This window comes from Vespa crabro, chromosome 3 (genome assembly GCF_910589235.1).
Source record: "Vespa crabro chromosome 3, iyVesCrab1.2, whole genome shotgun sequence".
Lineage (NCBI taxonomy): Eukaryota > Metazoa > Arthropoda > Insecta > Hymenoptera > Vespidae > Vespa > Vespa crabro.
Window position 1 is genome coordinate 14,073,960 of NC_060957.1, and position 27,907 is coordinate 14,101,866.

Here is a 27,907-nt window from a genome sequence, read left to right on the forward strand (position 1 = left end):
TCTGGCAATGAGGGATCGTTACACGAAGGTTTATCGTGATTTATCGTCCATTTCGCGATCTTACGTGTAATCTCTTTATAGATTATTTCTTCGTCGGGAAACGCGTAGAGAAGGATTTTATCCTGTCGGCGAAACATGGATTTCGAAAAGACCATCGAAGGTCTCGATCGTTTCTCTTTTTCCATTTTTTTTCTTTTTTTTTTTTTTTTTTTAATATCGTTTTCTTCTTCCTCCTCTTCCTCATCTTCTTCTTCTTCTTCTCTTTTTTCCAACGTTGTTTTTTCACCTTTTCCTTTTTTCTCGTTATGAATTATGAGCTTTCGAAGAGTCCATGTTCGTGAGATATCCTTTGGCTCGTTCCGCGGACAAGTTTACCGGCCTCGATTGATTTCGCATGCGTGTTTTTCAGTTTAAATATTTTACGAGCCTCCCGCTGATTATCGTATAAGTTCTCGAACGTATGTATGTATGTACGTATAATCGAAATTCTTTCGTTAATTTTTACAATTTATTTCAGATTTAAATAGATTTAGAAAGGGACAAAATGAAATTCAAACAATAATTTCGAGCTACGAAGTTAATTAGTTTCTTTTTATTTTTTCATTGTGATCGTTAACGAGCGTCCAATCGGAAACTAGGATATATACATCGATCAACGATTTTATCGCATTATTTAATTATTAATTTGTCCTCTTTATATCGTACTCTAATAATAAATAATTCAAGTCGATGCGAAATATGTATTTAATTGCACGTTTGTATAATATACGAATGGGATATTGGATTATACGATCAATTTGAAATTCGTTTGAATATAAAAGCGATCTTGTTATTTGTCGACTAAACGTTTCGCCATCTGACAAAAATATACCCTAGTCGATCGAAATCGAAGAGAGAGAAGAGGAAGCAAGGCCGGAGATCGGCGTAGGACAGGAGGATGGAGAGAAAGGAGAGGGGGAAAAAGATAAATGAGAAAGTGAAATCAACTAAATCGGTGGAGTGGATGAGAGAGAGAGAGACAGAGAGGGGGGGGGGAGAGAGAAATGATATCTGGAATTTCTGACAATCCCATTTGCCATTTTCTCGGGAAGCTTGAGCCCTTCTCTTCGATCGTATACACGTACGAGCATATACAAGTCCTACGGGAGATAAACCGGGAGAATCTTTTCCTTCGTCCCTTTCGAACTATTATTAACGATTAATACACGGATATTTTGTATCAGAAATTTATCGCGCTCTATATCATAATTTTCCACGAAGAGGAGAAATTTCTTTCGCAGCTCGTCGTTTCAATTTACGAAGAAGAAATTCTTGAAGGGGGAGACAAGATGGCAAGAAAAGAAAGAAGAAAAAAAAATGTGGAGGGAGAGAGAAATAATGAGATATGAAATTATCAAGGGAATCAAGGATTTTATCTTTTCCGAGCTAATCACGGTCGCGCCATAATCGAGGTGTGCGATAGCCATGATCCAAATTAGGAGATGGCGAAGTGGCCTTTTAAAATTCTTTTTACGAGTTCTCGAACATCGTGCTTGAAAATTGACTCGCGCCCGTAGACGACACAACGTTACCATCTCTCTTTCTCTCTCTTTCTTTCCCTTTCCCTTTCTCTCTATCTCTCTCTCTCTCACCTATTTGCCTTCATTAGCTATCACCGTTCGCAGATCGTTCGAGTCACGCGTGTACCGCGCGTGGAGGCGTCGAGGAAACACGTATTCTCCATTCGATCGAAGATATACCGACTGTAAATGGTACCTCGAGTTATGTACAAGTCAAAGAAAATGTGTTTCAGGGCGTAAGAAAAGGACTTTGCGGAATTTTTAAAAGTCTTCTTCGTTTATACGAAGTAGAAACTTCAGTATCCCAAACTCGTTTCATTTATTTTTAATACACTTTGCCCGTATCTCGTTTGCGACAAACATTGCGCGTACGTATGTATGCGTGCGTATGGATGTGCGTGTGCGCGTGCATGTGTATATATTTTTTTTTTTCTTTTTTTCTACTTTCTTTCCCTTCGTTATTATCACAAAAAGACTTATTCTCCTTTCTCTCTCGATGTCTTTTCCAATAAAGAAACGAGTAATAGAGTTGAAATGTAGTTTTCTTCGCAAGAGATTTTCGACGATAAGAGTTAAAACGTATAAGGGAAGGGGGACAGAGGGGGGGGGGGACAGAGGGGAGGGCGAGCGGAGAATACAGGAAGATCGGTTCGATTGGAAATAATCGAATTCCAATGTTGAAACGAACAGTTGGTATGTCCGTTCGGCGTCAGAAAAGATCTCGAGTGTTTATTAAACGTTTTAATTTGACGGGACAAGGCGCGCGAGCGTGAAACCGTGCAAAACTCCTCCCACAGGAATGCTAATTACCTCTTATATTTCTCATTGGATGTAAGAGTACTTTGCTTCTTGGGTCCTCATTAGTCGATGATCGATCGGTCGCCGAGTGTCCATGTATAAAGGCTACGACATAAATATCCTTTGGAGCCGTCCCGACGATACGCAAATTATCGCGCGTAAGCTTAATGAGCGGTCGTCCGTTAAACGCGTGTCTCTATTCTCGAGATAACGACGGGAACGTTTTACGTTGGGTCAGAGTGCAACGACGTCTCGTGCGTTCGCATGAATTTATTTCTTTCTTTTTATCTTCATTCATATATACCTTACGTACGTATGTGAGTAATTTCGTCCAGATATCAATTCATAGAAATATGTACGCATCTTTCATTTATTTCGGATACTCTCCTATATAAAGAGAGAGAGAGAGAGAGAGAGAGAGAGAGAGAGAGGAATGAAAAACGAAATTTAATTGGTAATATAAATTCGAAAAAAAAAAGAAAGAAAAAGAAGAGAAAAATAGAATTAACTAAAGCTAAAGTCAACGCTATTTCTTCACCCTCGTGAAATCAAAATGCGCCTAGTTGATTTCCCCTTGTACGTTGTTAATAATCGAATTTATCTATCGGTGACGATTGATATATCACATTTAACCTTCCATTTGTCCACATTTACGAGCGAATTCGCTCGTACGATCGTTATTTTACGAGCGGTCTCGCAGCAGGTGGGGTAAAGGGAAGGATTCTCGACGAAGAATCTTTCGAGCAAAACTCTCGTCGAGTAAAACTTTTCTCCCCTTCTTTGGCATTCTTTTCTGTTTTTTTTTTTTTTTTTTTTTTTTTTTTTTTTTTTTTTTTTTTTTTTTAAGAATTAATCGTTCCCATTTTAACGGCAAACGATTCTGTTAATTTCGTTATTCCGACGTATGCTCTCGAATAATTTGTCATTATATCGGGTTCTCGATACATAAGAAAACGAGAATTTATTTTTGAACATCTATACGATATTTTTCTCTCTCTCTCTCTCTCTCGTTTTTCTTTCTTTCACGTTTCTCCATCGATTTACTAGCAATTCCTTCCTCGGTCCCCGATTTCTCCATTGAAATTTACAAAAAAAACAAAGAGTTCGTTTGCAGATAGATGATATTTATAGGCCATTTCGATCGAGTTCTTCTTTAGAATCGTACGTTTCACGCGGATATTAATGCGGAGTAACGAAAAGTAAAGTGAAAGCGTTAACAATGCGGAAACGTTCGATGGTGTTAATTTTACAGGGCAAGTTTACACGATAATAGAAAATATAGGGAACTCGTCGTGTCTCCGTTTTCTCGGCGTTACGAGCTGAGCCATCTGGATATCGTCCCGGCTTTCAATCCTAAACTCGGTAGACTTACAAGAGAGCGTGAGAGAGAGAAAGAGAGTGAGAGCGTGAGAGAGAGAGAGAGAGAGAGAGAGAGAGCTCGTAAATATCTCGGAATGAAATATATCGGGTAATGTAAGGCCTGCGGACGAGATCGACTCGAAAATACACTCCAGATTGTAGGAAAGTTTCGATCTTCTTCAGGGGGGGGGGGGTAGGGGAGAGGGGGGGGGCAGGGGAGAGGGGAGAGGAGTGAGAAAAATTTTTGCCAGAAATATCTCTGACGTAAGGAGACGAGAGAAAATACGCGTGTCTAAAATCGGTGCTCGAAAGGTGCGGAGATCGTAATCGTTCGTTATCGATCGATGTCTTTGATACTATTGAAAAGAAAGAAAGAATGAAAGAGGAAAGAAAAAAAAGAAAAAAAAGCGTGAATGAAAGAAAGAAAGGAAAGAAATTTATTCGTGGCGAATGATAAAAACAAAAACGAGCGTTTACGATAATACATAGGATACTTATATATCGTAGGAACGAATTTTTACGTAATTGAGACAAAGCGACGTATGTACGTATCTATGCGTATCGGGGTTTCGCCGCGTTTAAATACACATATACAGAGCATAGATTTATGATGCTTATGATCTCTCAGAAAGGAGAAAGGAATGTAATAGTTTGTTGTGCATGTATCCCTTGTAGTAAGCGCTCGTATATCGGAACAGGTGTTGCGAAGTGGTGCTTTAAATCAGACAGCGACCAATGAAAACACAATGGCGCTCTTCGACGGAGCTTTCCGTTTGTGCTAATATAAGCCACCTTAAATAATATCGATATTCTCTCGGACTAAGATACGTAAGTAACATAGGAAATAGGGAGAACGTACGAGCTGCGTGAAAAAAGCTTGCCGACGCGTATCTATGTATCACTTATGTATGCATGTACAAACAAATAACAGTTCCCAATGAATTCACGAGCTCGCGAAAATATTTATCGTTTCTGATTCGATCCTTCCTTTCTTCTTTCCTCATCCAGAATCAACTTCTCGCGGGCTAACGTCGGCCCCGGATCCCTGGGGAATCGAGTAGAGCTGAAAGTTCCATTGGTCCACCAGAAGGGTCTCTTCATCGATCATATTTAATTGAAACCCAACACCCGCCCGGATATCCCTCTATAAATCTAAATTTACCGTCGACTATTTTCACGGTGGTCTTCGGGTGGGAGAATATACGACGGGAGAAGAGGAAGGAGGAGAAGGAGGAGGAGGAAAATACGGGCGTCAGTGTACGCGCTAACGTATACGCGTATCCTCGAACGCATTTCTGGGTTGCATTAACCTAAATAGGGAAACCGGAACGATGGAAAAGGATACAATAGATCTCATGGATACGCATTCCTTTCGAATTTCTTTTGGAACTTTTCAATCATTGACTTTCCAATTTATGATCCAATTGATACGATAAATCGCTCGGCTTAAGAGAGTCGACGATACGAAAATGAAAATCAGTATTTTTTGAATCGTTCAATGGCTTACCTTTTAATTATATTTTCTACGGTAGGACAAGGCTGTCATTGAAATGAAATAGTTAATAATGTATATTCGAGGACACACGATGGGTTTTCTTTTAACGTCGAACCTTCTTCGTATTTCTTCATCGAGATCGATTCTATCCAGATGCATTATCGATTGTATGCTCTTTAGCGAGCGTAGAACAGACGAGGACTGTTTTCGAGGCAATAAGGCATACACGCGCATTTGCGAGTATAAGTCATCCTTGAAGGAAGATATTCATGACAGAGGCTTTTTTACACGAGTTGCCCGTACACGACGATTCGCCGCGCCTCGAGTGCCGGGGAAAAGCGCGTCGGTGTTATGACGCCTATACGCGCTCCAACGCATACATATATACATATATATATATATATATATATATATATATATATATATACATACAAACGCGTCTACGATCGAACATAGGATTTTCTTTCGACGCATCGACGGATCGAAGTTAATCAAAGCGATCGCGGACCGATGGACCACGGCGGTGAACATGCATAAATATTCATGAGAGATCCTTCTCTGCGTTCTCGCCACTCTATCATCGGGTTTGAAAGGAAAATAGTCTCATCGGATCGCGTCCGATCCCATAGGAATACATTTTTCAGGAATAAAAAATCCTATAACGCTCGAGCCTGATTTATTTTCTTTATATTCATAAACATATATATATATATATATTTTGACGTTGAAATTGATATAAATATTTTCGATAAGCTATGCGCGATATCGTAGCCGATAGAGTGCCGATCTTTATTTCTTTGAGAGTACTCGCCAGCCGCGCTTTCGGCACGATTCATCGATCGGCCCCTCAGAAAAATGTCCTCTTCTAGTCCGCCGATATTGTGTCATCGACTCTCGAGACGGTGCCGTTCACCTTGGGTACGAAGCTTCAGCGTCGTTTCAAGAGACGCTCTTCAATGGCCCTGCGAGAGGAGGCCGGGCTTCAAACGCGCGTAAACGAAGAGACCCTGCTCCCTTTCTCTCTCTCTCTCTCTCTCTCTGCTTTTGCACAGAACCTTTTTTTTCTCTCTCTCTCTCTCCTCTTTTTTTCTTTTTTTCGTTCTCTTTTCATCGAGAGCCACCCTGTAAATTTGCATCTTGTAACTGTGCTCACGCGAAATACTCGTACCTACGGGTGCTTTTATAAAAGGGAAAAGCTCTATTAAACCGATCTTTTCACAGTAATTCATTTGAAAATTTTTTTTTCAAGGATGACGGATATATATATATATATATATATATATATATATATATATATGTATCACTGAAATTATTTTCGTAAATTATTAATTTACGTACAACAACTAGATATTTACGAGAATGATTAATAATTAACACGCGCACGCGCGCGTATGTGTGCATATATATATATATATATATACTTATTTGAATTCCAGATAAAAACATGTTGATAAGATAATGAGACAGGGAAGAAAATTTAGAAGGAACGGAAGAAAGATCAACGAGTGACGTTTACCATACTCCAAAGAAACGGGAAAACAAGAGATTGTTTTTAAAAGCGAGAACTTCCAATGATTATGGGTTTTCGACTTTTCATTCGTGAGTATTACATTGACACGCCACGCGACACCATAGACACGGAGAGCCGGCTATCAGGTTTCGTCCCATTATACCTCCCATGTATTTATTATGGCTTTTCTGCTCTCTCTCTCTCTCTCTCTCTATCTTTCTTCTCTTGCCTTCATGGACCCACGGCGTAGCTCTCGTCGACTCGTCCAGGTCCCTTTTCACTCGTCAACGTCTCGTATTCCAGGCGCTCTTCGTTCGTCCAATCAAAACTACGGGCGATGACGTCTTCATTCACGGGCCCCAGCAGCCTTACACGACTCCGCCCTTCCTCTCTCTTTCTCTCTCTCTCTCTCTCTCTCTCTCTCTCTTACTCTTTCTTACTCTCTTAACTTTTTCTCAGATTCCATCCTTTTTTCGTATACCCCTTGGCCTCGTACGCTAATTGATCCTAAGTGGCTTTCGGGCCCCCTATCCCTTTTAACAGGGCCTTTTTCTTTTTCTTCTTCTTCTTCCTCCTCTTCTTCCACCTCTTCTGCTACGCGTAAAGATTCGTTCCAACGACGTCGCCCGCGTTTTGTTACGAAAATCCGGGCCGTTGATGGACGATAAAAAACAAACGGTAAAAGGTATTCCTGTCAACGAGCTTGAAAATAGTTCAAAGTTCGTTTTGCCGTCGAGAAGAAGAAGGAGGGATTTTTGATTTTCCCTAAACAAGCTTCTTGTGCTGCTTTCGGAACGTTCGGAAGACTTTATTTTATTTTTTGTTTTTTGTTTTTTCTTTTCCTTTTCTTATTCTTTTTTTTGCTCTTCAGAAAAAACCGCTAATGTTTCAACCAAGATGGTAGATTTCGTTTAAACTTCTCCGACAATCTTCTTCGTCATGGGGGAAAAGTGAAGGTGCTGGTGGTGGTGGTGGTGGTGGAGGGAAGGGGAATAAATATTTGAGAGCGGCTGAAGAAGATCTAGGGGCCTTACCGACGACGACGTGCTCAGTCTAGTTTGCAAATTCAAGCGTCTCGAGAGAAGACCTACGACGACAACGAGGAGAAGGAAGAAGAGGAGGAGGAGGAGAAAGATCGAAAACGCCGGAGGTCCTAAGCGATGCGATTATTTAACTTCCAACGTAAAATGTATATACTCATTAAAGTGGATGTTGCCTAGCGCAGCATCTCGGATGAAACGCTCGCGCGCAGATCTTCACGGGGGCTCGGTCGTGTGTACTGGAAGTTTAATCGTTCGTAAATTGAGAGTAGCGCGAGCTATTAAGAGGTTAACCCAACGGGTAGGAGTGGGTATATTTGCATGCAGTATCGTTGCCTTAATTGTTTCTAAATTAAGGCAACGCCTCGTGTCCGGCGTGTGAGAGAAAAGGAATCGCCTCTCTCTCTCTCTCTCTCACTCTCTCTTTATAGCATCCTCGTTCGCTTCATTAGCTCGACGAAATACAGTCGCCTCGAAATCACCGCATTAGCAATGATGTCAAACTTTTTTCGCCAACTCGACGAGCCATTGAGTTTACTTTAAGAGAACGTATCCGACCTATTTGAGATCTTTAACGATCATAATATTCCTCAAGAGGAGTCATTTTTATTTGTAGATTTTAAGAAACGACATTGAGCGTTTCTCATCTCTTAGTAACCTTCGAACAATACGCTTTCTCTTTTTCGCCTTTCGTTGAAGAAACAAGAGAAGAGAGAAGATTCTCGCAAAGTCGGAGGCAAACGAACTCGAGTTTCTTACAACAGCTCGAGCATGGTGCTCGCGTGGTGCCGAGCTATCAATTTAATCGTCGCTTGATGAATGGAAGGATCGGTTTTCTTAAAGTGCCGGTTTCTCCTCGACCTATCTCGTTCTCTTTTCAACTACCTTCTTCTTCTTCTTCTTCTTCTTCTTCTTCCTCATGGAGTCTTGTATGTACTCTCTCGAGGCAACGTGCGCGCGAGCAAAGCGTTTCGAGAGTCATATATCCGTGCCGCGGCGCGCCCTTAAATTATGCGCGCAATTACGTGTACCTGCATCGCGTAAGTGCATCCAGCTACGGAGTTGCACGCACCCGAGTAAATGCATCTCCTGTCTTTCTCACTCTCTCGCTATCTCTCTCTCTCTCTCTCTCTCTCTCGATAAAGGCACACCCAAGAGAATGTTCAACCTAGAAGGATTCGCTCTTTTCCTTGGTATATTAAATATTTTTACTTGCAAAATATAATTTAGTCTTTAATTCGTTTATTTACATGCACGCACGTTGTATTATATAATCATTTCTTCGAATTTTTTCTTTCAGTCCGTCGAAAGTATACAAAGGAAACGATCGTCCTTTATTCCTATAACAATTTTAATCGTTAAGTATGAGATACACGTAAATCCGAGCGACTCGGTCTAAACGTTTAACGATCTCCCTCTCCTCCCCCTCACCCCCCAAAAAAGCGCGATCTTTAAGGTAAGGAAGGGTGAAGGTAAATGCTTTCGTCGACAGCTTGAAAATTCTGTCGTGTGATTTTAGATTCACGAGCCGACGAAACCGTTACTCGTTCGGGACCTCTATACTACCATGATTCGATTTCTCTGTTCCCCCGGCACTTTCTTCTTTTCTCTTCGATCCCGAGGCGAGGAAGGAAGCTTGAAAAAAAAAAAAAAAAAAAATAGAAACAAAAAACAAAACAAAACAAAAAAGAAGTCGATCGAGAAGCCACCATCCTCTTTTCTTTCTCTCTTTCTCTGCTTTGAAAGCGATGCTATTCTTCCACTCCCCTTTCTCTCTCTCTCTTTCTCTCTCTCTCCCCCTTACACTCTGTTACGAGAGCATCTCCCGTGGAACGCCTGTATAAATTTCAGCACGTACACGGGTACACGCACACGCATAAATTCCACGTGCCCCTCGGGGTACACAGCGCACACGTAAAACAGTGCCTCCTCAACTCGCGGGCTACGCCAGAGAGATACGCATAAGCATGCGGCAGCAAGATAGAAAGCGAGAGAAGGATAGTTAGAGAGAGAGAGAGAGAGAGAGAGAGAGAGAGCGCGCGAGAGATGGAGGAGGATAGAAAGAAGGAGGGACCTGCGTGTTCAAACAAAAGTAAGCCTGCAACCTGCACCTCGGCTGCGCATAATGCGCTTCTTACTCTTTGCGAGTACTCCTATCTTTTCTCTCTTTCTTTATCTCGCACGAAACCCACCTACATTCTCCTATCTCTCCCTATCCTTCTTGCCCTCCGTGCTCTTCCATTGCCCCCTCCCCCCTCCCCCACACTTGCCTCCTTTCCTCCGTCCGATCCCTCCCCGTATCGCACCGTCTCCGTCTCGTCTGAATTTCTCTCCTTTATTTCTCTCCATCTCTTCTGAGATCTTCTCCTCCTTCGTTCTGCCGATGTTACACGCCGCGAAGGTAACATCCGGGCGAATGTTTTCTTGTTGCCAGGTGTGCGAGCGAACGTACCTTTACCTTTTTTATTTCCTTTGCATTTATTAGCCTTATTGTATTAGAGTCGTTTCATATGTAATCGATCATTTTTTTTTCCTTTCTTCCTTTCTTTTTTTTTTCTTCTTGTTTTTCTTCTTTTTTTTTTCGCTCTCCCCCGCCCCTTCCCCTATCTCCCCCAAGTAAACATTTCCGACATGTTATTTTCGGAATACATTTTTATTAGGGGATCAGATATGTACATATGTATGTGACTCGTGACTTGGCGTGAACGAACGTGAAAGGTCGTTTTTTCTTTCTTTCTTTTTTTTTTTTTTTTTATATATATATATATATATATATTTTTCTTTTTTTATCGTTGATCTCTTTTTTGAAATATTAAAAAATTATCCTCTTTCCAAAGTTGCAACTCTTTATCGGAAGTAATATTTAATGAGAATGAAATATTGTCTGTTACGTAAAATATGTCTATATGCTTACGTGCCGTCGACAAAGAAATGAAATGATAGATTAGAATATAATCGTTCTCGTGCTGTTTGATATTTTGTTGAAACGAATAATCGATTATCTACGTACGCATGTAGATCCGATAAAATTCACGAGGACGTTGATGAGTTTTAATATTTCATTTTATTTATTTTTAATTGATCTTCAATATATATCCAAATATGTTTACCTTTAGAGATATTGAGATATTTCTTCGTAACAAGAAATTAGTTATTATCATGAACGCGAATCTAATTGGCTGTTATTGTGGATGTATATTTTCTAAGAAATTCGTTCTCGCGCGAGAACGTAAACAAAACATTGTCGGTCGTTCGGCTTCACAGTGAACGAAAGAGATTATCAGTTCTCAGTGTAATACGATATCCACTAGCGAGAACATCATTTGGATTTTTATTAACGGTATAGTAGTAGTATAGGTATACAAGTATTAAAGTAATTATTATATTTTCCTTGTTATTGTTCTCATTCATATAACAAAATTAATTTTAATCATAGAAAATATAATCGATAAATATATTTTATTTAAACATTTCGAACGTTTGTTTGTCCTAACAATAATGATTTAGTTTTTCCTTATTGAGATCATTGCTATTTTCATCGTTTCAATTTATATCAATTTTCCATTAGATCGTGCGATTACGATTTAACTCGCTTCACATAACTTATTCATCCTAAATTTCGATCTACGATTAAAAAACGAGTGCGTTGAATTTATCGTCGTAAAATTGTATAAATAATCGAGTAAAAATATTCAAATTCCTTTGGTACCGATCATATCGAGGATAAAAAATTCGATTATAATTTCTCAAGTTGACTATCAAGTTGGTTATATTTATTAATTAATTATTATTAACGTAGTCATTGTGAGATATAGTTTGTGCGTGTTCAAACGTGTACAAATTATATCTAAAAGACAAAAAAAAAAAAAAAAAAAGAAAGAAGAAAAAAAAATAGAGAAAATGAGTGTAAGGAAATGTTCGAGATACGTTTTATCAAGCCGATCCTTCTTCTCCGGTAAGATACGGTCGTATCGCGGTTGATACATCTTCGTTGAACGAGCGGCCGAGTGGAAAGGAAGATTCATTAAACGCGATCAATTAAAATGTTTATCTTAATCTTTGGGCCTTCTTTTCGTATGCGGTAAACTCGACGCGATCGAATTAAGCCCTGCAAAATTCATATTATTTGCGATCTATTATAAACGAAATTATTTAACTTACTACCGGTGCTGCGATGGCTGCATATTTCATACGGTTTTACAAATGTTCTGTTATCGATCTATATCATAAATTAACTTTGAGAAATATACTGAAATAAATTCCCTTCTTCCTCGTACGTCATATCTTAACGAATCGAACGTTGGCTCGCGCCCGTAAATTGTGTAAATCAACTTTAAATTATGCATGCGCGTCATCGTCTTGACGTTTTAACGACACCACTTGAATTTTCCTCACGTTATCGTTTTTTATCTATCGACGACAAAGGTTCTAATGGCGGAATAAAAATTCAAACGCGACGTGTACTTATGGAATCAACAGGTGTGTCGAAGGAAACGAGGAAATTGCGTGCAAAATAAACTATAGGCCGGACAACGCGGCACGTTATCCGCGAAAATAATAATATCTTCGTTGGATGAGATTTCGTTGGAAAATATCACGAGATCCATGAACAACAAAGATGTTTTCGCGATATTTTTCACAAAAAAAAAAGAAAAAAATAGAAGTAAAAAACAAACGACAAAAAAAAAAAACAAAAAATAACGTTAAGCTCGATTATAAGTCTAGGCAGGATCGTACGTATCGTGATTAAAAGTCGAGTTTTATTTCTCTTCCGTTTTTAAAGCGTTTTGACGAATAGCACGCGCGTCGGACATTGGGCGATTAGAAATTTTACGATCGAAGGACACGTGATTCATAATTCACACAGCATCGGCTCACCACGTCAGGCATTCCTCGCGTCTGTTTTCAACTATTCTATCGATTTTTTGTACCTTTACGATTCCTTCAAAATTTTCGCAATTCCTTTGAATCTTATTTTCTCAGCCGTTAGTACGTCGGCTTCTATGTTTATACAGCTTGTCCGGATAATTCGAGTTTATGTGAATACTATAGGAAAGTTGAATTATTCAGAAAATACAAGAAAAAAGTTCTAACCTTAAGCTCCTCTTTCAAATTCTAAAACGACTCGTCATCTTTCACGGTATCCTTTATACAGAAAGTTGCAAGACTCAAAACTCGTCAGGATAATTGGTTTAATCTGATTAACGAAATCCTTTGGCCTTTCTCGACCGTTTTTCAAAGAACTCGCTGGACACGATTATTAATAGCGACGATTATCTCGAATTAGCTACAAACTTACAATATAATTTTAACGAATGCGATAATACGATTCTTAGGAAAGAGACGTGTAAACAATTATCTTATGAAATTATCCAACAACGTTCGCGTTGTTATCAATTTTTCTTTAAAAGCGTAATCGAATCACGTTACACGACTCGGATAAATATTATTACTTATTTCTTTCGACGAGTAAATTGAATTGCCGTTCTCGCCTTCGATCTCGTTGATCGAATTTGATCGATAATCCTTGTAGCTGATGAAATTATGTATCTCTTACCACTTTGATCGTATTAATTTCCTTTTGCAAAAAAGTATAATTGAGTTTATACCCAAAATAAACTTGAAACGATTTTGTTGCAGAATGTTAATTCTCTGCTCTCACGTAGAAATAATACAAAGGAGTTAATAAAAATGAAATTTTATTTGCGTTAATATTCTCGTGGATCCGTTAGACGTACCAGAGTCAGCTTGTATATGTAAGCTTTAACGTGCAACGAAGTGCACCAAGGGCGATACGAAGAGTCGGAGAAAAAAAAAAGGAAGGTTAGACGGGGCTTAAGGAGAGGTAGGGTAAATGCAGATAACAAGCCACCCCGAAGGCTTGCCGTTGTATGTATGTACGTATGTATGTATATATGTACCGAGCGGCGAAAGAGCGAGCGAATAATTTCAAAGAAGATAGGCCAGAGGGTACGGATTCTCTCTATTTCTATTTCTTTTTCCAAGCTGTAACTAAATACTTGTGGCTTTTTGCAAAGGGCTTCACCCTAATAAAATTTTCAACGAGATTTTATATCACGCGATTCTCGTAAAGCAAAGAAAAGAAAATAAGAGCAAAAGAAAATTGCTATCGACCGTACATAATCAAGTGAGATTCGATAGTTTTCGTAGACTCGATTCCAAGTTATATTCATTTCTGCTTAAGAATTAAAGAGAGAGAGAGATAGGAGTAATAAGTATTTAGTTATAAATAGAAAGGTAGAATGTTCATGTAGTAAGGGATTGAGGAAGGGAGACTAATAATACTGATCCCATTGCAAGCTTTAAAGGCTTAAGTCCTTGCTAAGTGCCGAGTAATGAATATGCTAACGCGTGCCGAGTGTGCGAGAGGAAAGCTTTGCACTCTGTATCGGGTTCAAGCACCTTTCTAGGCGTGTACTACACGGATCTTATGGTGCAAAGATATCGATACGTTCTTACGAGAAATTCGACCTCTTTCTCTTTCTCTCGTGCAAAAGAAAATTTATCGATCGGAAGAATAAGAAAGCAGCCCGATTGGATTTCCAGAGAGGAGTTTCTAGACGCATTAAGCTCCCTCGAATGTAACGAAGAAGCGACGTTGCTTATCGGTGCCTTAGAGAATTCAATTTCTCTACGACATTTAATTAATGCGAAATAATAGCTCGCCGAGACTCGACGATGTCTTTCTTCTTCTTCTTCTTCTTCTTCATCCTCTTCTTCTAGTTCCGCGTGAAAGACGAATCGAGTTTCGATAGAGTCCAAGGGAAATGTCATTTGGGAATCGACATCGAATATCGAAGCACCTACTAACGATATTAAAGGGCTAGTTGTTCTACCCTATTATCGAATGGAGAAACTTCATTTTGAGTTATCCTTGACGATCTAATATCGCGTAAAATCTCGAGGCGGAGATATTCGAAGCTTTTGAGAGAACGGAAGAGCCGCCCGAGGGCCGAAAGCTTCCGAAGGGAGACCGCGAAGGTCTCCGATTGCTGACCGATACTGCTGTTTGAGAAGCAACCCTTGCCCGAGGGTGCCACTGTGGTTTGAGTAAACACAGGGCGAACGTTATCGGGGGGGAATGGATACATCGTTCGTAACCTATCGTTCTAGTATGATCGCGCGTGCTACGCAAATAAGAGGGGAATTTCTAATATCGCTGGACGTGGTGAGTATCTTCTCTCTCTCTCCCCCTCAGTCTCTTTCCCTCTTCCTCTTTCTCTCTCTCTCTCCCTCTCTCTCTCTCTATCTCGTAGCGGCACGCGCATGTCTCTCCTGTGTTACAAGTCTGTCAATTAATTTTTGTTCCTTCTTGCATTTTTTTTTTTTTTTACCTACTTTGTAAAAGTACGAAGAGACAGAATAGACAAACGAAATAGGAAATTAAACATTTTGTTATTTCCTCGTCTCATTTGTGAACGAGAATAAAGAGATTCTTTTTGCTTGCTCTCGTAATTAACAACATTCTATTCTAGCAATTCATAGTTCTCCTCCAACCTTCTTCTCCTTTCTTTTTTCTCTATTCTTCTGTTTCGAAAATAAGAAGAGAAAACTCGCTTCTTCTTGGAGCTTGTGCTCACTCGCCGGTGTGTCTCTTGGATGGCATATAAAACACGCGCGCGCGCGCACGCGAGAGAGAGAGGAGAGAGAGAGAGAGAGAGAGAGAGAGAGAGAGAGAGAGAGAGAGAGAGAGAGTGTCGTGCCGAGAGGGTCTCTGCGCGTGCTCTCGCCGTCGAGATAACGAACAGTCTGTATTCTCGTTAGCAGTCATGGCAGTCGTTAAGATAACAACGAGACACGACACTCACCGCGAACCAAGCCACAGCACGAAAAGAAGATTTAAGGTCGTCTTAGGACGGCATAACTTTCATAAATTAGTCCTAGACGTTCGAAGGCGTTCGCTATGGACAGAGAACTGTTCTTTTCTCGCGTGGGTCGCCGCCAGCCCTTAAAACGACGTTCGTATAAATTAATAAGCTTACGACCGAATTTTCTTCCTTGCCGTACCACGTCGGACTCGTTCCTTTCTATATTCTTTTTTTTTCCCCCCACTTTTCTTTCTATTTCTCTTTTTGCGATTGAATCGATCGTAAAAGCTGTTCTCTCTATCTCTCTCTCTCTCCCTTTCTGTAGAAGGATCGACATCAGAGATAGAGAGAGAGAGAGAGAGAGATAATAAACGAGTATATGAAATAGCATGGAAATAATAAACGTAAACGGATAGTAAAATACTAATAACAATAATAATAATAATAATAATAATAATAATAATAATAATAATAATAATGAACGCTAGTCAAGATAAGAGCGACGCGAGATAAACCATAAATATCATTGAAACGATCGACGTATTCATCATTTCTATTTTACCGCGTCACGCGAGATTCAACGATCTAATGTTGGTTGTTGGAGATATATCGGAAGAAGGGCGAATTAATCACGCGCAGGTAATTCGAATCCTAGAATCGACCGCGAATTAATCCGACGTAGAACAACGCCGTGTTTTTCTTCGATACGCGTACCATTAATTACTACTACGGTCGGTCAATGGATTTGCGATTCGGTCAAGTGAAAACTATACGTAACGAGGACCGAAACTGATTGAATTTGTCTTAAGTATTTTACGTGCGTTAAAAACCAATTAAAAACTATTATCGGATTCGTTTTTAATTAACACGAATTACTCTTTCGAAGTAATGATACGAGCGACGATAACGATATTACGAAAATTTTTCGATTACGTATAATTTCCTTAAGATGCGATAATATCATTTAAAAGTCTCATTTGGCTAAAAGACGAAAAGAAAAGAAGAAAATTAAAAACGAAAATGATAAATAGAAAATAGAAAAAATAGAAAGATGGAAAGGAAGAGAGCGTAGTAAATGCATCGAATCGCTCGACGCATCTATGTTTAACTATCTGTATCCTTTCGTTTCTTCTTCTTTACTCTGTCTATTTGAAATTTATCCATTTGTAATTCTCCCGAATAAGCTGATAGAATAGGAAAGATCGCGGATGAAGGATTTCTTTTTTCTAAGTAAAATCATCGGTGTAGATCAAGGGACGATCTTTGCGAGAGGACGTTCGTCCTCTTCTGCTAATTTATTTATCGTACGAAGAAAGGAACATGGAGAGAGTGACAGAGAGAGAGAGAGAGAGAGAGAGAAAGATGAGAAGGAGTTTCATGGACAACAAATCTACCGTATTACAATGGCGCCGTGTACATCGCGAAATATATAACCATCTCTCTCTCTCTCTCTTCTTATGTAGATATATATGTGCATGCATATATGCATGTATGCATTGGCGTGGCATGCAATGGCACGACAGGAGGAGAAGGAAGAGAACGACAACGACAACGATCCTGTCTTCGTGGTACGAGTCTATGCATACAACACGAGGAAGGAGAGAGCGTGAATATGTCGGCGTGCTTTCTCGCGCCCGCTGGAGAGAGCGAAATAGAGAGAGAAAGAGAGAGCGATAGAGATAGAGATAGAGATAGAGATAGAGAGAGATAGAGAGAGAGAGAGAGAGAGAGATCGTTATCCCAGCGGCGGTTTGTGGGCCTAGACAAACGTACATAAATTGAATGCACTGAGATTAGGGGGTTGCTCAGCTGGTAACCACTTTGTAACAGTACCGAGAAACGACTGAGACGAATGGTAATAGTCCCTCGGTCTCCCTCTCTCTCTCTCTCTCTCTCTGTCTATCTGTCTGTCTGTCTGTCTGTCTGTCTATCTATCTATCTATTTCTCTCTTTCTCCTGATGTCGAGTCCGCCGAGAAAAGATACGCGTTTTCGATTCCTCGATGAATTCTCTTTCTCTTAAGTTTTCGTTTTATCTCGATAGTTCATCTACGAGATTTAACGATCGACAACGTACCAGTCAGCTAATTGTTCCTTTCTTAGTTTAAAAATGTTTTCTTAATTTTATCGAAATATTTTTCATTGAAACGTTTTTCAAATTATTATTATTATTATTATTGAGAGACAGCGATTGCACAACTTGCATGCCATCCAAGTATGCCAACCCACTTACTTGTAATGTACATAGAACATATTCATATGATGTGTTATAGGCATTCTTGTGTGTCGGGTATACGTTGTTTTGCTCATAAGAGAAAAATGTTTAAGCTAATGGAATGAATAAATGGAGGGAAAATGATCGGGGAACGGCCGAGTAAATCGTATTGTCGTTCCTCTGTACTGTTGTTCGCGCATAACGGTTAAGCGTCTCAAGGATTATGCTAATGCGATCGCGGGCGATCGTGATTAAGCTCGCCGGTAATTTCGATGTTCACAAGCGTGCGATTTCCACGATTAGTCCATGGGGAATTGGAGGAAGTGAAGTGAAGGGAAGGAAAGGGAAGAGAAGGGAGAGGAGAGGAGAGGTGGGGGGATGGAAGGGTGAACGTGGAAAAAGAGGGAGAGAGGTAGGGAGAATTGCCGGTCGTTGGATTTACATGTAAGCATTGTCTCTGGAGTGTACTTACGTTTGCAGGCCTTGCGATGCGTGATCGGCCTCGCCGGATCCCTGTAGTAACCTTCTCGGCAATAATGACAGTGCCTTCCTGCTGTAAAATGCCGGCACTGCAGGCAAACGCCTCCGCTGACACGGCCCGACAGCTTGTAAAGTTCCATGTTGAATCTGCACTTTCTCGCGTGGAGATTGCAGTTGCACTCTGTAACAGGGCCAAGTCGTTCTTATTTACCGATTAATGCAATTGTTTCGCGTTATCGAGATAGTTAGGTTTAGAAAGGGGAGAAGAGAGAAAAAGAAAAAGAGACCGAGAGAGAGAGAGAGAATTTCGGTTCTTTCCGTCGTCCCTCAATGGCATTAAAAATTCTTATCAAAGGGAATAATTGCATGTTGGGGAAGGAAAATTTTCAATTGGTCGATTCGTTCATTAATATTACTAAACTTCTTGGAAAGTACAAAACGGCGAGACTCTCTTTTTCTCCTACTTATTGGGATAATTAGTCTCGAGTTTATTCATTCGGGAGGTGAAGGAGCGAGAAAAGAGAGAGAGGAGAGAGAGAGAGAGAGAGAGAGAGAGAGAGAGAGAGAGAGAGAAAGTTAGTTCAAGGGTCATTCGCATTAACGAACGACGACAATTTCTTCGGATTCACTTGGTGGAAATATATTTTTTCTCTTTCTTTCTCTTTTTTATACGAGCGACAGCAGCATCACCAACTTTTTGTATTTTCTCTCTCTCTCTCTCTCTCTCTCTTTTTTTTTTCTTTCTTTTTTACAGATTCTTATGCGAGCGTAAGAGAGGAAGAAAAAAGGAAAGAAAGAAGAAGGAAAAGAAAAAGAGATAGATAGAAACGTTGAACGTCGTCTCATTGATCGCTTCGCGTCCATTGAATTCTGAAGGAGGAAAAGAGGAGAAAAAGGAGAGTGTGGGTTCGAAAAGAAGAATTCGTGCCGTAACTTCCCTCGTTCGTCTCCTCGAGAGCACGATACTCCGACGTTCTTCTTCGTGACTTCTTGAAAATAACGGAATAATTGAAAGACAAGTATGAAGCTACGTAGGTAGGCACCGATGAAGCAATGGAGAAAAAGAAAAAAGGAAAAAAAAAAAAGAAAAGATAGAGAAAAAGAGAGAAAAGATGTATAGAGAATAGCATCAGGAAGGGTTTGCAATTTTTACGACCCTTTTACACCAAGCTCTCTTCCATCTCTCTCTCTCTCTCTCTCTCTCTCTCAGAGAAGAAAAAGAAGAAGAAGAAGAAGAAGAATCTTCTCGACCCAATAATTCGAACCAGGAAGAAAAGATATCTAGCTATGTATCTACGTGCATTGAACAGCTTTGTTCGAGCTTCTTGTTAACATTTTACCGTTTTTTTTTGTCTTCATTCTTCCTCTCTCTCTCTCTCTCTCTCTGTTTTATTTCTAATCTCTCACGTGTGTTTTAACTTCACACGTTTTCGAGCATCGTAGAATATCGTTGGTTACATCACGAACATTCTAGGAAATAAATTTGTTCGATTCGCCTCCGAATTCTCCGATAACTCCATTCTCGTTTCCTTTTTACTTGGCTCTCAAGACCCCTTCTTTTTGAACGAGTGCGCCTGTATCAATTCGAATTGATTTTTATTGACCGCAATTCGCTCTATCGCGCTTCGACGTTAGAAAATAAGGAGAAAGAACATCGAAATAAAGTAGAAATCGAGATAGGCGAATCTTCCCTCTTTCCGGATAAATCGTTAGCGTTGGAAGTACGCGTCGCTTGTCGATTCGAAATCGAATTATCTCTCGCTTCTTTTTCTTACCCTCGTTATTGCTTCTGTCTGTCTGTCTGTCTGTCTGTCTGTTCTCTTTCGTATTGTCGATCGTTCGAGGTTCCGTTAAAAAACGAAAAATGAAAGAGAAAAACTAAAAGGAAAGACGAAGAAAAAAAAAAGGAAGAAGAAAATAAAAAAAAAAAAAAAAAGGGGGAAAAATAGTAGAAACTTTTATTGTATCTTGTTGTTGAAAGTTGCGATCATAATCTCGTAAATCTATTATAAAGTATTCGACGTTTGTAAAAAAAGGATGAAGCGATCGGCTGTAACTATAGCGTTTCATTGATATATGATGTGTATATATATATATATATATATATATATAGTGAGACAAGTATGTTCGTCAAACATCTTGCGAGCATGAAGGTGAGCATCGAGAAGAGAATGGCTAAGGAAAAAGGTGTAGTTGAGAGTTTCTCTAGGAGAGCGTGCATCGGGTCGATCAGATAACCACGAGATAGTTAATAACCTCGTTCAGCCACCGTCTGAAATTCCACGATCGGTTCCTGTTATTAAGCTCTCCTGCCTCAGCCAGGCCGCGCCATGCCGCGCCGCCTCTTCTTCGAGTTATTTTCGTAGCGAAGGCGATCGCTGCAATTAGAGATTAATCGTCGTTAGATCGGATCGTTGATCGGTATTTAAGATCACGACATTATCTCCTTCTATCTTTCTCTCTCTCTCTTTCTCTTTCTCTTTCTCTTTCTTCCTTTCGATTGTATCTTTTTTCGTGAAAGAGAAAAATCAACAGGTGGATTCTTCTTTGAATAACTCGGTGTTTCCATAAAGCGAATTTAACCTTTTGTAAAAATCGATATTTTTAATAGATATTTCATAATTATCGTATCAATTAGAATCGATAAGTTGAGATAATTTATTTATTTTATTTCATGTAAGAAAGTTTAGAAAGTTCGACAAGGAAAAAGACATTTTTGCATAGTTATATCTTCTCCCTTTTCTTCGGTGAATTTCTTCTAAAGGAGCTAAGATATTTCTCGCACCCTTTTCTTCTCCGACATTCCGTCCTATCGCAGTCGCATCATTCTCCTCTCACTATCCCGAATCTCGTCAACTTAATCTCCAGCTCGTTTTGTACTAACGACTCGAAGTTTACCCTTTACGAAGAAACAAAAGGAAACACTATGGGGTGTACAAGGATCGTACGACGAGAAGAAGGAAAAAAAAAAAAAAAGAAAAAGTTGCAGGACATCGAAGGTGCATGCTCGACAGTTCGAACCTGTTTTCAGGTTCAGGATATCGCGCTGAATCTTTCCTTCTCCTTTGATTTACGCTTTTTTTTTCTTTTTTTTTTTTTTTTTCTTTTTTCTTTCGGCCAAATCCAAAGCAAGATCTTTCTTAAGTTAAACGTGACTTTTATTTCGTTCATCTTTTCCCTCATTTTCTTTTTCGTCTTCTTCTTTTCTTCTTCTTCTTCCTCCTCTTTTTCTTCTTCTTCTTATTCTTATACGCAATTGCATCGTCCGATTTGCAATAATTTTTTTTCTACCTCGGTTTTCCTACGAGAACAATTTTATTCGACGTGAAAAATATATATATATATATATATGTATAGTTATATCGTGTTCGTGACTAGAATCCAACTATAAACGCGAGGAAAAATAGGTGTGACAAGGATAGATACGTGATTCTCTCCAAAGCTGTCTGGGGAAAGCTTCGTGGTTAGATAAACTGCCTCGTGTGAGACTCAGTTTAACACCTAAGAAAATTGCCAAATAATTTCTTTCGTTTCTTTTTTGCTCTTATCCATCCAACCCAGACGCAAGTACGTAAGCACGCATCATCGTTTTTGAGAATTTTCGAAGAAAAATCGTGATTTTTATCTTGTTCATTTCTTTTTTTCCTCTGTAAATAAGTTTAGCGATTCGACGGAGAAACGTGTTCACACGTAGAATATCTTGGAACTTTCTTCGTCGATATAAAATTCTCCTTAGAGCGAGAATCCATGGAAAATTGTTGTTTCAAGTTGCATCGAGTTAAATTTATTAACTAAAATACTTGATAAGATCGAGGAGTCGCGCGCGTGCACGTGCCTGCGTTCTCAAGTTTATTGAAATCAGCATCGAGTTAAAATTTCAAGATAGGCATCGTGAAAGTACGTAGGGTAAAGCGGATAGTTAATGAACGAAGTAGATGCTTCATTCCTTGAGTAGAAATTTGCACGTAACAAGTGGATACTTAGAAGTAGAAGCTCTTAGCTTTGAGAGTATCTACCCATTATTTTTCGAGATACCCAAACTAACGTGGCAGATTTATCGATCCTTATTGTTATATCAATTTCTCATAAGATAAATGAGATGCTCTTACTTGAATGAAACGTAAGATACGCGTACACATATTCTTAAGTGCGTATGATCGGGAAAAAAAAGAAAAAAGAAAAAAGAAAAAAAAAAGAAAAAAAGAAAAAAAGAAAAAGAGAGAAAGAGAGAGAAAGAGAAATAAAAAGAAAAAAATTGGCGCTATGCTCACGAAGGAAGTATCGTACTGAGAGGAGAGGCACCTCTCAGAAATTATAAAGAAGGTAGTAGTAACGTGCTATTAGCCATGTATACCGGAGAAATTATTCTCAGCTCTCGCAGGTGCTTCGTCCGTTTCCAATCACTTCGTCTCTCGATAATCGTGTACCACCAATCGGCCCTCTTGCCAGATGCGCGATAATTATCGTGGTAGGACGATAATCTCATTACAAAATTATAGCGTGACGAGACCGTTATATATCGCATCGAACGTCTTTTTGTTAATGAAGTATCGATCGGGATAGATCGATCTTCATTATCGAAAATCATTTCAAAGGACCAACACAACTGCGAGAATATTGTTGTTTTTATTGTTAGTCTTTCTCTTTCTCTCTCTTTTTTCTTTCCTTTTTTTTTCTCTTTTTTCTTTTTTCTTTTTTTTTTTTTTTTTTTTTTTTTTTTTTTAATTTCATTACTTCCATTTTTTCCCGTAAATAACATCGTCGCAGGTGCGTACTTCGTGTAGCCTTTTACTATCTTCGCAAAACCACCCACGCATGTGAAAATTCCGACGAAACGAGCGACCAAAGCGTTGGGGCATTAATAACTTTGAACCACGGTGGTGGGGGGCGAGGGGTTGGCGGCGGATAACAGGAATACTTTTTTACTTCGTTTGTTTCTTCGCGCTTCTCGAAGGGATCGAGAAAGTGAAAGGGGAAAGGAGAAAGGAGCGGTAGTGCCATTACAAGGAATATTAATTATCAATAACGGCCGTTCTAAGTTTCTTCGAGAGAGAGAGAGAGAGAGAGAGAGAGAGAGAGAGAGAGAGAGAGAGAGAGAGAGAGAGAGAAAGAAAAGAAGAAAAGAGAAGAGAAGAGATAGGAACGGATCGTATCCGAAAGGGTATTGAATTCTTTGACAATTAAATTACACGTTAAAATTCGTAAGACTTATACGTGGGAATTTATTTGCGAAAAATTATTAGATCGGACCACTCACACGAGACGAGACGAGACGAGGTACCAGTAGATATCTAAACTTGTTCCTTTTCTTTTTATCGTTATTATTGTTATTATCGTCTATTTAGCTTTCTTTTTCCCCGGAAGGCAAAGTTTCTATGAAAAATTTCTGAAGGAATTTCGTAATCTCAAGGATCGTAAGGGAAAGCATGATAAATTGGGTGAATCCTCGAGGGGGCCCCAATTTGTTCACTTTTCTCACGCTCGCGATAAAATTCTTTGGGCGAGTAAGTATCTAACCTGTTTAAAGCGACCCACTAATTCTTTATTCTCTCTTGAACGTTCTCGCGCTCGAGGAAAGGTGGAGGAAGATGCTTTCGATTAATTATTCCGTGAGCGTCGGAGCCAACTCGAAATTAAAATCGGTTCGTTAACCGGTACTACGTGGAATTTTTTCTTAATTCGTGGGACCGTTCGAGCTACCGATTACCATCCCTTCGCGTACCTCCTACGAAAAGAAAAGGATCTCTCTTCGCTCTTCTATGATTCTAATGAGGCGCCGGGGAAAAGAAGAAAAAAAAAAAAAAAACGAACGGATCCTTAGGAAACTTTATGGCGCTACCGTAGAGTTTATTTCGATTTAACCTCTTCGTAAATTCAACGAAAATCGGTGATCGTGCTCGATAGGTTTAAGTCGATGTCCGTCGACTGTCAACGAGTTACGAGGGATTTTACGCGATGGACATTAAAGTACCGAAATGTGACTTTTCGATCGGAATTTTATTGCTCGAGAACAGATTTTTATCGGGATCATTAGATCTAACGGCTTAGCTTGATCGTTCCTTTCTACTTTCTCGTACGATAACAACGTTTCTTTTTTTTCTTTTTTTTTTTTTTTTTTTTCTTTCTTTCAACTTGTATCGATTATATCTCAACGACAAGTTCTTAATGTCTCTTAATCTTGCGCGCATAAATTTTTACTCTTCAATTAACGTCACTCTTCAATTAAGCTCATCCTTGTCGTCTTAGTATCTTCCGCGGTCCATAAAGTAGAAGCGAAAAAATGGCCAACTCTCTTCAAAGACACACAGAGTGGGTGAGAGAGAGAGAGAGAGAGAGAGAGAGAGAGCAGCGTGCTTGTGCACTTAGCCACCTTAAACGGATTACTCGGCGCATATCTTGCTGCTTTTCGTTGAAATGGAGAACGGTGTTGTGCTAGCTGTGCCTAGACTAATTCAATCTCGAACCACCATCCAGACAACGTTTCCCCATGGATCCGTCATACTCATATGTATCTACGTATCCACCAAGGACGCATAATTGATCGAGTTACATCGCTCGTATGAGTCAGTAATGACGTTCTCTAACGAAGAACGAGAGTGCTTGCTTCATCAATGAGAGACTTCTAGTTCTTATAATTTCCTTTCTCTTTAAATGCTTATCTTTGACGAATCAACGGGATAGATAGAGAGAGAGAGAGAGAGAGAGAGAGATCGATTTCTAATCTATCAATTCTCTCGAAACGAGGCTAACGAATGAAATTCGAAATTCTTCATTACTTTTACTTTAAATAACCGTCAAATTTTAGCGCACTAAGGTTAACCTATCTTACCGTAGACTGTCAAACATTTGATTGTCAGATCGTTATCGTTATTAAAGTCTAGGGATAAAAGGATTTTTTTTTTATTTTATTTTTTTTCTTAAACTCCTTCGTTGATACCTGACTCAGGTCGTGGCGGGTTGCCTTTGAAATCTAGAAGGATAACTCCTAACTGTACACCTTTTTCATCTAGTCAGTCGAACCGTGAAACACACGCCACGTAGTCGTCGTCGCGTCGTGTCGTGTCGTGTCGTGTCGTTTCTAACGAGCTTGAATTTAATGACAGTCTTCCGGAGTTCTCTTGGAAAGTTAAAAGCCTTTTCCATTTTTCTTTTTTTTTCCAAGAGATCATTCTACTTTTCTTTTTTTTTTTATTTTATTTATGCGACAAGCATTCGTCGTCGTGCGTTTTCACGTCGTTGAATCCTTGCAAAATACAATATTATTTCAACTTAGTGCTTATCCACACGAAATATAATTCAAATTTAAATGGAACTGTTATATGTGTATAGGTGATACGAGGAAAGAAATAAAGATCACGGTCATTATACGTATTAACTGCAGCTTACACAAATTGGAATGCGGTCGAATGGAAAGGGCTCGAAAGAGAAGAAGATCCGTTCGTCGGTAGGACAATTAACCTTTGGGTCAGCTGTCGGCAGCACACGGCGAAGTCGCTTTTCGTTCGGGGATTTCTGCTCGTGCCTTTCGAGAAGGCTATCCGGTTCGTTTCGATGTTATAGGACGAAAAGGGTTCGGAGTCGATTAGCTAATCTGAGAAATAGGGATGGACGTTCGAAAGAAATCAACGATCGAGATTTCATTAGAGATATTTTCACCGATGATGATGATGATGATGATGATGATGATGATAAAAAAAGAGAAGGAGAAGAAAGAAAAGAAAAAAGAATAAGAAACAAAAAAAAAAAGAAGTAAACAAGATCGATCGAAGATACGACGAGATTTTGAAATCAATCCTGTGTCTTTGAGATTAGGCGTGTAAATAAAAACAGAAAGGGCGTTACAGGGCTTACAAATTGGTCGGTGTTGGGGGTTGGGAAGGAGAAGAATGAAGAGAAGTGGCTATCGTTACGCCATGCTCGCCAGAGTCGGGTCTCTAACGTTTACGATTTTACTTCATTCGACGTTCCGAGCTCTGTATTATCGCCGAGGAACGATGATTTAAAAAACAAAATTAAATACATACATACATACATAAAAAAAAAAAACCATCCTTCGTAGTATCGATTTTCGAAAGATTTACAAACTCCATTCGACAAACAAACAAATATTTTCATGATTTTTAAATAAAAGTATCTCTATCGTTATTCTCATCGATAGAATGATCTTAAGATCGTTATCATTGACGATATCTTCGTAAGGTTTCTTTGGTGAAGCTTAGGAGTCTTACATATGCAAACTCGTTAACAAGCGCCGGCAATAAACCGCATTTGTCGTGGTTTTAAAATGGCTTTGTCGTTGACTTTAACGTCTTCTGTCCATCTCTCTCTCTCTCTCTCTCTCTCTCGCTCTCTCTTTTCGACGACGTTGGTATTTCTTCGATCCTTTCTACCATCCTCCTCTCATCGACTCTAGTCTCGCTGTCGCGTGCTATTTTGCAACACAGCTTCGACGACTCCATGCTCTTTCTCGTCGTTTTCTATAGAAGATATCCTCCCGACGTTACTTCGAAGGAACGAAATACAAAATAATAAGAATGAAAGAGAAAGAGCAAGAAAAAGAGAGAGAGAGAGAGAACGAAGAGATATAACTTCTCTATCTATTCATCTATAAAAGATCTAAGCGACGAAACACCCACGGAAGCGTTTTAAAGTCGCGAGAATGCCGTACGAAGCACCGGTTAGGAAGATTATCGACGAACGAGCATGGATAAAATTTGCGGTAAAACTCTTAGGTTACTTCTACAGGCTCGATACGTACGCGTGTATACAAGTACGATATGTACGTATCTATCTATCCATCTACGTAGATATAGCTTATGCATTCGGGAAAGCGTAAATTTACGAGCCAATAAATTATCTCGGCGCGCCTATCGCGACGCCGAACGCTCGCAAAACCCTAACGAGGCGTTAACGCTGTCGCGAGCGCCCGTCTACGCGCGCGACGTTAATGAGACGACGAGCTGGGGATCTGTGAAAACGACGCTGTCCCGCTCAAAATATATCGAAGGCTCGAACATCTTCTCAATGGCCGAATGGATGTTTCTTAAAGAGAAAGAAAGAGAGAGACCACCGTGATCTTAACCCTGACGATAGAATTTTTCAAAGAAGATCTCTCGCATATATGTATATTTTATTTCTTTTTTTTCTTCTTTTTCTTTTTTTGTCCTTTTTTTTTTTTTTTTATTGAAGACTTATCGACGTTCATTTAGCCATTCCCATAGTAAATCACTTTACGAATATTTATCAAATTCCCAAGAGAGGGAATCATGCCAACTTTCTCCTAGTTGTCCCTTTAGCTTCTATGCAAAGCTGCCAAAGAGATTAAATAACTCCCTTGATTAACGTTACGTTGGAAGGATATACTCGTGGGATATTCGAAGAACTCCTTAAATGAGGATTATACTCGCAAGAGGGTTCTTAGAAACTTACGAAGAAATTCTCTCCTAGTTATAGGAGAACACGTCTATCCTTTTTCTTTTTTTTCCTCCCTTCTTTATGCTCTCGAAACAACTGTACGAGATAGATTAAAGAGAGACGTAAGGTCAAAACTATCTGAAGAATTCCTCGAGCGACAAATTACCTTGCAGCGAGTTAACGTTTAACCACCCTTCCTACGTCCCATT

General features: G+C 39.5%; 1 protein-coding gene across 1 annotated transcript in view; it reads right to left on the reverse strand.

Annotated features, from left to right (window-relative positions):
- Positions 1-27,907, reverse strand: part of LOC124423024 (netrin-1-like) — a 109,237-nt gene that overhangs the window by 42,560 nt on the left and 38,770 nt on the right. Inside the window, exon 2 of the mRNA XM_046960252.1 lies at positions 18,277-18,465. Coding sequence (XP_046816208.1) covers positions 18,277-18,465 — 189 coding nt within the window. The remainder of the gene's footprint in view (positions 1-18,276; positions 18,466-27,907) is intronic.